This window comes from Pygoscelis adeliae, unplaced genomic scaffold (assembly GCF_000699105.1).
Source record: "Pygoscelis adeliae isolate BGI_AS28 unplaced genomic scaffold, ASM69910v1 Scaffold4, whole genome shotgun sequence".
In the NCBI taxonomy this organism is placed as follows: Eukaryota; Metazoa; Chordata; class Aves; order Sphenisciformes; family Spheniscidae; genus Pygoscelis; species Pygoscelis adeliae.
This window is the reverse complement of record NW_008824986.1, coordinates 6,011,392-6,023,955: the sequence shown is the minus strand read 5'-3', so window position 1 is coordinate 6,023,955 and position 12,564 is coordinate 6,011,392. Positions and strand designations below refer to the sequence as shown.

General features: G+C 40.0%; 1 protein-coding gene across 1 annotated transcript in view; it reads left to right on the top strand.

Moving 5' to 3' along the window:
* The window catches only part of INPP5A (inositol polyphosphate-5-phosphatase, 40kDa), a 206,103-nt gene that overhangs the window by 172,489 nt on the left and 21,050 nt on the right, over positions 1-12,564 (top strand). The window contains exon 12 of the mRNA XM_009326002.1: positions 6,577-6,650. Coding sequence (XP_009324277.1) covers positions 6,577-6,650 — 74 coding nt within the window. The remainder of the gene's footprint in view (positions 1-6,576; positions 6,651-12,564) is intronic.

The following is a 12,564-nucleotide window of genomic DNA, read 5'->3' as shown; positions in this document are numbered from 1 at the left end:
TACTTAGCCTGATTCAGTGCTTTTACCTTCTTAACTAACTAGGTTATTCTTTACATTACTTAAGTTTAGTCTCTTTATTGAGAACTAATTACCCAAGTAGTACAACAGGATTCTGATTTTTTTTTTTTCCAAGTAACAAAAATATCCCAGGATAAGATTTGGATTCTCTGCTGCATGTTGCGGATCAGAGGGGTGACTGAGCCCTGGGGAGCTGCCAGCAGGGTGTTTAACTTCCAGCTTATCCATACTAGTAGTTTCAGCCTGAAGTCCACAGACTTGGATTGAAAGGATCCACACAGGGCAATTAGGAAAACCAAGATTATATGCAAAATCCGAGCGTGTGAAATGTCTAAAAGGGCTACAGTCTCCACTGGAAAAATGTAAGGGGTACATAACTGGAAAAGTTTGAAAGCACTGTTTTATCCAAATCAGTGTTTAAGTGTGTGTATTACAGGACCAACAGACATCATAAGGCACTAAGCATCTTTCAGAATGAGAAATGCTGCAGCACATGAACTCTGAGAAGTGTTTGTGTTAGACCCTGATGCTAGCTGAAAGCCCTGAGTCTCGAGCACGTTCCTCTGCAGTGTGCTGGGCGCTTACCCTGCCCTACCCATCAACTGAATACGTCACCGCTTTGGAAAGTCAGTACCGCTTTACTGCGTCTGGTATCACGGTGCTATTTCTCCACTGGGAAAGGACCTGTGCCTTGTGGTCCTCGGTACTCGGGCTGTGCAGCTGCAGCCATCTCCACCCCTACCTGGGCCCTGCAGCGCAAACCAGGCTCAGGGGGTATGAGGAGGTTGAGAAATGTGGGAATGTGAGAATGGAGACAGAAAAGGGAGCTCTAAAGAGACAGAGCCAATAGTAATCTCCAGTAATTACTCTAGTGATCAATAGACATCAAGGGAAAGTGTGGATCTTTCTAGACATTTTAAGCAATTTAAATATTTCCGTAACAGAAATACTATTTTCAAATGCATTTTCCAGAGCAGTTTTCTAAAAAAGTTGGAATACTTACTAGAAAATGTTCATATCCTTTAAACCATTGGAATGTCTCCTGAGAGAGAGAGGCATATTGTCAAAACAAGAACAAAACAAAATTTTCCTGGGGGAGCTTCCACTGAAATCAAAGATTTTCTGAATTAGTAGAGGCACAGGGAGCCTTCAGTGCTGGCAGTCTTATACTGCCTGTGCCTAACTCTTCTAATGCTAAGAGTGTATTTGGTGCAGTTTCCCTGTGTGCCATATATCCACATTTATGTAGGAGTTTATGATTTGACAACACTGCCATTCAGGATGTATAGACAAATTCTCTGAAATCTGCAGAAATGTAATAATATACAAAAGCAGTGTAAGTGGTGCATTTATATTCAATAATTTTGGCTTTTTTCTGTGAAGCATGGTTTTAAAGAATGGTTTTATGAGAGAAAGAAAATTAAGATTCAAAATATATAGTAATGGATCATTTTACAAAGTCTTAGCTAGAGAAAACAGTAGCTTTAAAATAAGGCCAGAGCAGAGTTGTATATGACATTTTCATGGATAAGTGGGAGGAATCAGCATTTCCACAGACCTTTATTTGAAGTCAGTAGACTGCTGAATCAGTTTCTAAATATTTTTCTTTGACTGGAAAGCTGGACAAAATTACTGTATTTCCAAAGTCTCTTGAAAAAAATCGTGTGCTATACAAGACTGGCAAAGGGGGTTACAGTGACCAGTGTCCACATATTTTAATTCTCTAAGGTCATTTCTGTATGCTCATCTCCTCTTTTTGGTCTGAAACTTCATTTCCCTTTCACAGCTGTGAATTCTCTGGTGGGCCCTGCAGATGGATTTGATAAATGCTGCTAATATCACCTTCTGATCTACCAATGCTCTGACTTTGGTCTGTAGGTCTTGATGAGTAATTGCCGTTGTTCTACTCCAATGACTGAATTAAGTTGCCCTGTTTTAAAGGGTTCATACGCGTGTGAGTTTAGCCAAGGTGGCCCGTTGCAGCATACCGATGGACATTGACCTTTTAAGAGTGCCTCATCACTTTAAAGTGAAGCAAGCAAAATTACCTTGATTTCTACAACTGGCTAAACTCTGTTATAATCCTTTGATTACTGTCAAGCTACATAATATTGAAATTTAGTATTCCAGATAATTGTTACCTTTGGCCAATGCATACACTGCTTAACCACATACGACCCCATGCACTACAGGGACAGTGAACTGCAGCCCATACTCCAGCCCTGGGGCGAGGGAGCTCACTGGAGTCCCCATTGGAAGGACTGCACGGTGCCGAGACCATCTGTCCAGCCCTACTCAGTTTTTTCTTACTGAGTGGCATATGTGTTCTGCAGACAGTGCCTGTGCAGGACTGCATGCCCTGGTATCGTGCATTGCCTTTTCCTTCACCCCTGTACGTAAATGCACTTGTACGTTATAGCACTGACAAGAAAAGGGGAGGAAAAAATGAAACTCTCTTCAGCAGCTTTTACAGGCGACACAGTTGCTTGGAGAAACAACAGTTTTGATAATTCCGTTAGGAGGTGATGGGCACTGCAGCTGGTGCAGGCAACAGCCCTAAATGCTTCTAATTCTATGCAAATTAAATAGGGAATATCCTTTACTGCAAATGCAGTCATTCTTTAATTCTGTGCAGAGAACTTCATTGATATCAAGCCAATTCCCCTTCAGGTCAATAGGAGCTTGAGTACACAAACTAATTGAAACATTTGGCTCATGAAGTCTGCTAAACGGAAATACATAACTTCAGACTGCAAAATCCTATCAATAAATTTAACCTGTTTTTAAAAATCATTCTGCCCTATGAGTTTTTTCTCACAGTCACAGGCCAGTGGATGCATGCGGCATGCCTTCTTACACATACTGCATGGCTGTATTCCCCGAGGCATATTATCTCTGTGTCTCATGGGGTATTAGCTAACTATCAATATATTACTCATATGTATGGATGGTATTTTCATTTGGAAGATGTTAATCAAACATTCATGTTGGGCTGGTCACTGGACATTGTAGAGCAAATATCTTGACATAGCATCAGCAACTTAATGGTTACAGCAGATAAAACATAGGCCCTGCATCATCCTTGCTATCATTGATGATTTCACATTGGTGAAATTGAGTTGGGGGAAAAAAAGTCTTCTAACTGCCTATAACATATAGTTCTGGAATTAACTTCTAGCCACAGCATTTTAAAATCTCTGTGTAATTGCTCAAATTACCCCAGCATGTCATGTAACACCTTAAAGATTTGTTTCTTAAGGATGATCTTATAATGCATTAATTAAATAGAACAATATATTGATTTTTAGGCTTTGAACTTAATTTCTTTGTCATTTTTAAGGCATTTAGAGTGACAGACATACTCATGTTTACTGTTACAGCATTGGCATTATTCACAATGCTGTTTAGTGTACAATATGGAAATAAGTGAGCAGTTTGTGCTGAAAATTGCCATGAATAGAGTATGTTCCGGGTGGTTTTTTTAAATACAATGTTATATGCTTTAAAAATAAAGACATTACCGTGTGAGATTCTGACTGCTGCTCAGTATCATCTGGCCTATATTAATTTTCATTCATTTTCTGTAGTGCCAAGGAGCTCCAGACACCCATGTACCTGTCATAAAGCAAATACAATTAAATGATGCCCGTGTCAGGTCCCGTTCTTTCTTTTACTAAGTTGCGTTGAGGGAAAGTGACATTTACAACTGTTTGTGACAAGACCTAGTAAATGCCTTGGTTTTTCACCAATAATCTTGCATTTTGAGATTACAGGCTTAAATGAGAACCCAAGTGCTTTTAATACCAAAAAAAGTAGTAGCTAAACATGCTTTTCCACTGAAAAATTAATGGGAGTTTTCTCAAAATGCACAGTTCAAGTTTTCATCGTTCCTCCCCCTCATCTTCCCCACTGTCTGCAGTGCTACCAGGTAAATAAAGAAAAGCTGTTAGGTGTGTTCACAGCACGCAGTCCTGAACACATGAATAACTTGTCATTGCCCATCGTAAGAACAAGCAGATGTCCGTTTGCGTAGTTTGTGGACACATTTGAACAGAAGGTTACAGATACTGTAACATAGTCACTTAATATCTAGGAAAAAATAAATAATTTCTGAAATAATTATTTAAAATATAGCACAAAATAGAAGTTTGTGCAAATAGTCCAGTGAAAATAGTTAACTGCTTTACATGTGAGGATAAATTGTCTACAACGAGCATTCCCTAAATATTTCTTCTAGGCACCTAGTTGGGCTTTGGCATCCAGCTGGGTCATCGTGAGTTTTTGGCTTTGTCATTTCAGGTTAAAGATGTTCCTCTACCTGGGGAAACTTGGGGAACTGATAGAGAGTACAGCACACAATACAGTCTTGTTCTTATTATCTGTCCTCTCTGTCACCAGTGTCAGCAGCTCATCTGCATAGCACAGACACAACTAAACAAGCAACTGCAGCAAATAAACACATCAGAAACTTATTTGGATAATAATGCACGTCTCAATGCTTAATCCTCTAAACCCTGCCCTTCATTTAGTTTGCAAATATCATCATAGCAAGAACAATCTGAATGTATACAATTTTGAAAGTGTGAATTGGTGTGAGAGGACAATGCATCTATTTAACATCACCAGCCCTTGGAATGCCCATGAGTAATTTATACCATTGTGTTCTATGGAGCATTGTTCTTTTATTCAGTCCTTGCAGTTTTCACACTTCAGAAATAGCCCTCTTTCTCCTGATGCTTCCACTTTCCTGCTCTGATCTGTTTACTTGGCAACAGTAGGAGAAATGTATTTGCACTGTATTAATAGACATATATTTCAAAGAAAAGCTTTAACTGAGGATGGTAGATTTTTTTCCTATGCTAGATTCACGTTGGGCAGATAATATCTTTAAGGTGGAGACACATGGAGCAGGAAAGGGATGGTAACATTTGTTTTCATAGCCAGTTTGCATGTATGTATTGTGGCTACCCATCTATCTATACATACTTAAATATAGGATCACAGTCTGGAAACACGCATGATAAACCATTTTTTCCTGAGGTATGTTGAGACTGCTTCAGTAAGAATAGCGGCTGAACCATCCCAACATTTTTAGGATTGAGCATATTATTAGATACATACCATAGGTTTCCACACAGATGTTTATAAATATTTATCCAAACATCTTGGATGCTCGGGCTTTTGATCAGATGTTAAAACATATACAAATTATCTGCAGTTATTTCTACTGCAAAATCTTTTCCAGTGTACCATCACAGAGTTTAGTGTCAGATGCCCTAAAATAGGAAAAGCTGCCCGTTCTTTGGCATCCTCATATAAAAGTACATACATATAGCAACACGGCAACTAGAAACTGAAGAAAGCCGGGTGGGCCTTAGAGAGGTAGCTAATCAGCAGTGCAGGTGGTTCAGGTAGCTGCTTTTCACACAGATAATTAATGTGTACAAGTAGCTGCTAATTGCACATTTCAGGAATGATTTATGAGGTGGCAGAGGGGAAAGAGGGACACAATCTAATTTCTTTGGGAACCTCTGCCATTCATACAATGGTATCAGCACAGCTGTGAGATGGGACATGATTAATGAACAGTGGGCAAACACGCCGCCATCGTACGGGGTACTGTTTGGATGACACGCTTGTCAAAATAGAAAGTGGCACTTAGAGCGACAGCCAGTAACAGTGCAGATGATGAGCTTTTTGTCTTTTAACTCGCTAATTCGCTCGGACGTCAGGCTTAACACCAGCCATGGTTCTGAAATAAGGTCATTTATGCCCATCAGAAGAACAATTATTGGGTTAATGTGGACGATTATCATTGACTTGTTATGAGCGGGTTTGTGTTTATGAACAAAAGACTACAGATATTTATTTCCTCTGTAGAGGTCCGGGGGAAAACAAATTTGGCAAGGACTAATATTTACACAGGACATTAAATCTAGACTTATGAAGATCTCTGTTAAATATCTGCTTCTAGTACTGTATCTTGGCTGCCGCCTGGGAACACATTTTACCTATTGTCACATATCCCTCTTTCTGCTATCTGAAATGCACCGCCCAAAATAGGTGTACAAAAACACTGCTTGTCTTTGCTTAGGAAGAGTGATGTGCACATCCTTGTGTTTATTGTACCTTCTTATCTGAGCTAAAGATAATATAAAGTAATATGATACTTTTTCTGGCATTTTTGTGGGCTGATTAGCATATCAGTTTGCTGTACTTTTTTCATGCAGGTCTGGTTTATCTTTGAAAAGATTGCTAATAAAATTTGAAAAAAATTAGCCATCTTGAAGTAGTAAGTGTACATATAGGTCACTACTGTAAAGAGCCAGTGTTACTTGAGATGAAAAGGAACATTTTGAACACTTTTCTCAGTGAACTGTTTATGTATCAAAATAGTACTGAGTGTTTTGCACTATGTTTTAAAAACTATTATATGAGGGATATACTTCAAGCTGTGTAATCAAAGTCTCTGTTTATTTCCTTTTATATAATGTAGTATTTTTAGATTGCTTCAGTTCAACATTAAAGAGTGAATACATTTATTTCTATCTTTTATAGCTTTTAGAATTTGACAGAGAGCTGTCAGTCTTTAAAGACAGATTGTATGAACTGGACATCTCATTTCCTCCCAGGTAAGATTCATATATAATCCATTTATTTAACTAGCTAGCTAAAACATAACTGTTACTAGCACTGTAGGTAAAATGTGAGTGTTCCCACACATATTGTAGAAATGATAATGATCTTCATTCCTTTCATAAATGTTTAGTCTTCCCACATCCCCTCCATCACTACATAAACAGTGACAGTGCAGTCCACATGCCGATAGTGCTCTGTAGCTCATCGTTTGGATTCAGCTGATCCTGTCTTTTATAGCTGCTCCTAAAAGAGACCTGACGTGACTGTGTGCTAAGAGATGTGTAGCTACTTTTAAGCACTGGCTCTAGATAACCTGTTAAAATACTTTATTGCAACCATAAAGGCAGTCTTGGCCTCAAGCTATTCAAAACTGACTAGCGATGGCACTCACTAGGAATAGACTCAAAGTGGGGGTGCAGAGCCTAATGCCATTGCTCAAGGGGGGATCCAAGAGGAGTATCAGGAAAGAAGACAGGAACTTAGATTCTGCTTTTTCAGTTTCAGTAAACATGTTATATAACTGCTAAGACTGTTAGAATAATTTGGCTTTTTTAATATACATGCATGATTTTAATCAGCTATATCCCTTAGGTGAATTTTAGCCGTGAATAGACAAGTGTTGCTATCATACAAAACCAAGATTTTTGCAAATGGCAGTCCTGTTGAGGGGAAATCTATGGAAAATTTGGTACAGTTTTAAACGTGTATGGCCCCTTTGCAAGAATGAAGAAGTGAAATCTCAGAGTTACTTTCAAGGGAAAGAAATACTGCATTCGCAAAGAAAATGAAAGTTCAAGAAATCATAGATAAAAACATACTTTTTATATACTTTTTTTAATAGATACAATATTCTTAAATATTGCTATTTTGTCCTTTATGGACAGATAGAGAAGTAGTTTTGGCATACACTAAGAAAAAATTTGGAAAGCCTGCCTTTTTGTTATCATAATCTCATTATTTTTCACCAGCCAGCTGCGATACTGATTATATTGATCCCTTGGGACAATGGAAGTACGCATGGAGAGGTTACCGCTGCTCTAAATTGTTCTTATTGATTGAGTATGATAACAGAAGACCAGCAGTGTGTACATCTCTGAGTGTATTTCATTAGTTGTGTACCTGGTCAGGGTAAAAGGAGGTGAGGGGAAATAGATATGAATTTTTTACCAGAAATACTCTTCTACTTGTTTTCACCAACATTAGTGCTTTCAGCCAGAACAAGGTTTGGCAAAAATATGTTGTTGCATGAATCATTTGCAGACTCTTCAAACCTTTCTGTCAATACGGTTTGGTGTCATTCTGCTCTCTAGCAAAGATCAGAAATTTGATGTGAGTAGTCTTTGTATCTAAGTTGTACTTTTGATCTGTCTGTGAAAAGATGTGAACATCTGGCCAAGGTCTAAACCCTTGAAAAATTTCTTTTCACAAATATGTCCAAATCTCAGTAGAGATTTCTGTTATTATTTTAGCGGTTAAGTTTCTTGCAAATTACAGCTAGACTGGATACAATCCAGGATTTTCCTCGCAGCTACCAAGGGCCATGCCCTGTGAGGTTGTGGGCAAGCAATAAATGAGCCTTCCTCTCCTTTTCATCCCGTTGGAGCAAGTAGCGGTGGGAAACCTCCATGAATGAAATACAGGTGGAACAAAAGCCGGAACTGAAACTCTACGGGAGCCACCTGGTAGCTATGCAGGGAAGGGCATAGCTAGGACTTAGAAGGGTGAAGCCTCAGGCCAATGCTGGGTCTCCAGGCAAGGAGACCAAGACTTGCAGAAGCAGCCAGAAGAGGAAAGCTCTAGCAAGTTAGCTGATGAGAGACTAGGACAATGAGACAGGGCTGCAGAGGAGGGAGGACTGGGCAAGGATGATCTGGAGTACTGGGGGAGAGTGGTGAAAATGGCAGAAAGAGCGAGATGGCCACAGGACACTGCCCGTGGGACGTGACAGCGAGTTGGTCTTGCCCTTCCCAGGTGAAAACGGGTAGCTGGGAAAAAGATTTTCTGTGTCCCTTCCTAGCACTGCTCCACAGAGAGAGTGATAGTAGACTGCTGCTGTCAGATGTCAGATGCTGGAGTACCTAGGAATCCCTGTCAGGCCAAGGTAACACCACTTCTCCTCGAGGCACGGCCAGAATGCAGCTTGAAAGTGGCGTAATGTAAGACTGTATAAAGAGACAGAGAAGCCTTAGGGGGAAATGGAAGAAGTTTGCCAAAAGAATTAGAAGTTAAACTGAGAGTAAATAGGAGGGCTTGTGAGAGCTGTGACTGAGAACTGCTGACGTTGCTATAAAACCAGCAGCGAGCTTTGGGGGCGTGGATGGGGAGGACCATATGAACAGGAGCAAGAGGAGGTAAATTAAATATTAGTCAACTGCATTTGTGCTCTCCGCTGCCTCAGTATCTGAATACTTTGACACAGAGCATTAACATCCAAATGATGTATTTCGATACCATTAACATTTTAAGCTACTGTATCTACTGTATGAGTCTATTATTGTCTAGAACAAAAATATTAAATAAAGTGCTACACTGGAAATGAACCCCTGGTAAAAAAATGCAAGACCAGGTGAAAATGTTCCATCCCAGAAATGCCTGTGGATGAAACACAGATTTTGACTTTGTCTAATTGATGTAATGAGTGAAATAAAAGAAATACCCTGTAATATGAGCTAAGTATCATCTCCTCTCCCCTCCCCTGCCCACATGCTTGCAGACTTGGCTAGGAAACCACAGGAGCAGCTCTCTGAGGCCGTAGCGCTGTCATCAAGGAGGACAGTCACCAACTTCCGATGGCAACTTATCCACTGCCAGCTCCTTCTTTCTCAATTTTATTACTTGTTTTTGTTCCCTTGCAAAACCGAAGCCAAATCCAGCTCATATCCTTGTTTTGTTTTGTACACACCACCAATATTAGAGATGAAATATTTCATTAAGTACAATTTTGGCTTGCAAAATTAGTCAAGGCAGCTGAGCCCTAGCTGTCGTTGATCTGCATTACAGGATGTGGTGGACTCAGGTCCTGCTTTCAGTCCCCTCACTCCCCCAGAACAAGGGGCCATCATACACTCGCTCTCAGCGTGACGCCTGCCATGGGTATTTCGGTGTGGCTCTGCAGGAGGCAGCACCCTGTCTCCAGAGCTGCTGATGAATCCTGCCTGGGGCAGCAGCCAGCGGTCACATTACTCTTGCTTCTGTTGTCTTTCAAATAAGACAAAAAACCAAGATCCTGACCACTTCTTGCCATCAAAAATCCCATAACATTTTTGCAAGAGCATAGACGTCTAGACAGATGTTCTGGCCAAAGTCCCAGTAATTGGATTCCACCTCCCCAAACGCACTGTTACTGTAGTTGAATTTGGTGGTATTCTTCACTTCCTGCCCCAAACCGCTGTGCAGCATGCTGGTGCCATGCTGGTTGCTGCTGCACTGCAGCGCTAAGGGACGCTGAACTCAGCAGTTGTCTACAGACCGCAGCTTTTTAACTCGCTCAGATGCTTGCAAAAAAAGATCTGCACTACCAAGGTGGAAGCAGACACTTCTGAGCAGGGACCCTGTCCAAATCTTGAGAAATGGCCAAAAAGGGTTGTTTGCAGCTTCACCCATTCGCCTCTCTATTCCCACTCAGTTCCCAACTTTGGGGCTTTGTGAACAGTCTGGGGAGTGGGAAGGGGGGTACAGTGTAATGTGGCAAACCCTTCCTTGACCTCCGAAGGCCCGCACAGAGGCAGCCCTGCAGCTGCTGTTCTCACCTACATCGAAGGGGAGCAGTGAAGGGGATAAACGTGCAACTTTGCCTGCTACTCACTCTCTTTCCTTCTTATAAATAAGTAATAGTAATAGTAATAAATAGTAATAAATTTTTATATACTGAAAGCTGGCACTTTCTTTGTGGCATGGAAGAGATGCTAGCACTGAGTTTATATAACACAAAATTTCTTTGAACTTATATTGTTAAAATATGAGAATTGAATATGAGAATATTGCTAAAAATACAAGATGTAAAAGCAACAAGCTAAACTCACGCATATACAAAAAGCAAATTTGCTTTACGTTAGGGTGCTTTTTTTCACCCATCTCTCCTCATGTTCTGGGTCATGTGGCAAGGGAATCCTGCTTTCTGTTCTGTAGCCCTTGCACCGGCACCAAGCTCAGTAAGAAGTCTTGCCTAAGTGAAGTACTGCAGAACTGGATTCCTGGTTGGTAGAGTTACTGCAAGTCAGTGTCCTATTTTTGTTCATGAAACTAAGCACATTGATTTTCCTGGAAGGAATAATATGATTTATTTTTCTTTGTATTGAAATAATGACCACAATGTGCTATTAACTGCAAAACCAGGTATTTTGAATAGGCAAAAAGCAGTGGTTTTAATGTAGGACATTTTCTTTTTAACTTGGAACCTTTTCACTCATGCAAGAAAGAAATGAAAAATACGGCCTAAATGTCTTGGTTTCACTTCCTAGTAGTTTTTCCTCCATCTTTCCCTCATTTTTTTCTCTTCTTCTGGAAAAAAAAAATCTGTAGCTTATCATGACTTAGCTGCTTTTATGTTCTGTTTGTAAATACGAGCTTAATATGTAAGATATTTGTCATATATCCAGTCATGCTAGATCTTGTATTTTTAACCAAAGGTGGATATGATCAGTCCTGTATATTTAGAAACTACTTCTTTAAGCTTCTTGGTATTCTTAGCTGGAAAGTGTATGGTGCATCCATTTGTTCTGCAAATGCATCAAACAAAGCCTTTTTCACTGGAGGGAGAGACAGAGAAAGCTCTAGTCACTTTTGGTGTCAGGCTTATGAGCTTAATTAGTGAGTATTTGAATTTAGAAGGAAGTTGTGAGCAATTGTAATGATAGCCTTAAAGTAGTATTTCGGAATTTGCTTTATACATGATATTTGAATTATGGTCCATTGATTCAGTTTATGAATTACTCTCTGCCTCTGTTCTTGATCCATGGTGTTACGGTCTTACATACTGGCCAACAACTGAAGACAGCGTATTTCAGGTAAAATGGTACTGAATACATTTAGTGATACGTTTCACATCTCTCAAAAAATGAAAGATCAATTAGGACAGTTTTCTCTTTTCTTTCATTTGCTTCATCATTTGTGCATACAATTAATTGCCTGATTTGCACACAGAGTTCTACAAATCAATAGCACAGTTGCATTCCTGTCTTACTTGTAAATTTTTCCCTCAAAAAGCATGCTTGAGATTCAGTGTACTCTTGAGATAAATGGAAAAGGTCACATCCCTTTGAGTTGCAGCAGACTAAGTTACTTACAAATTCATTTTTTATCAGCATAAACTGTTGGACTTTTATCATGAGATCTTATTGATATACTACCATAACTGGCCTGGGGTTGAAAGCTTTACTCCTTGGAGTTGGTGGTATTTTTGTGATTAACTTCAGTGGGGCCAAAATTTCACCCTGAGCAGTTTCTTGGTTTGTTTTCACACCACTCCTAGAGCGGCATTACACTGTGATCCAGATGCCTCAGGTATAAATATGGATAGGTAGAAACGTGCTGCACTGTTACTTACCCATGTTTTGCCTTGCTTCCCTGTGTAACGCCGAGTGCAGCATGAAATCCTAGTCCTAACCTCCCAGCCAGTGCTGGCTGGGGACCTGACATGTCCAATGTTGGACAACCAACTCCAATTCTTCATAAGAGGGCTTTGTTTTGAATGAAAACCACTGGTTTTGTAGCATAAAAATAAGCAAAGTCCTAATTAAAGTAGTAAGTAAGAAAACGATCTCTTTTCATGGTGCCAGACATTACAGTGAATGCATGAGAACGAACGCCTTTCTTTGAGAGGAAGGCCTTGAGTTAAGCTAGCTCTGACCAGCGTTTTCATCGAGAACTGCAGGCAGTGAACCCAGTCCTGAATTCTCCCACCTTAGT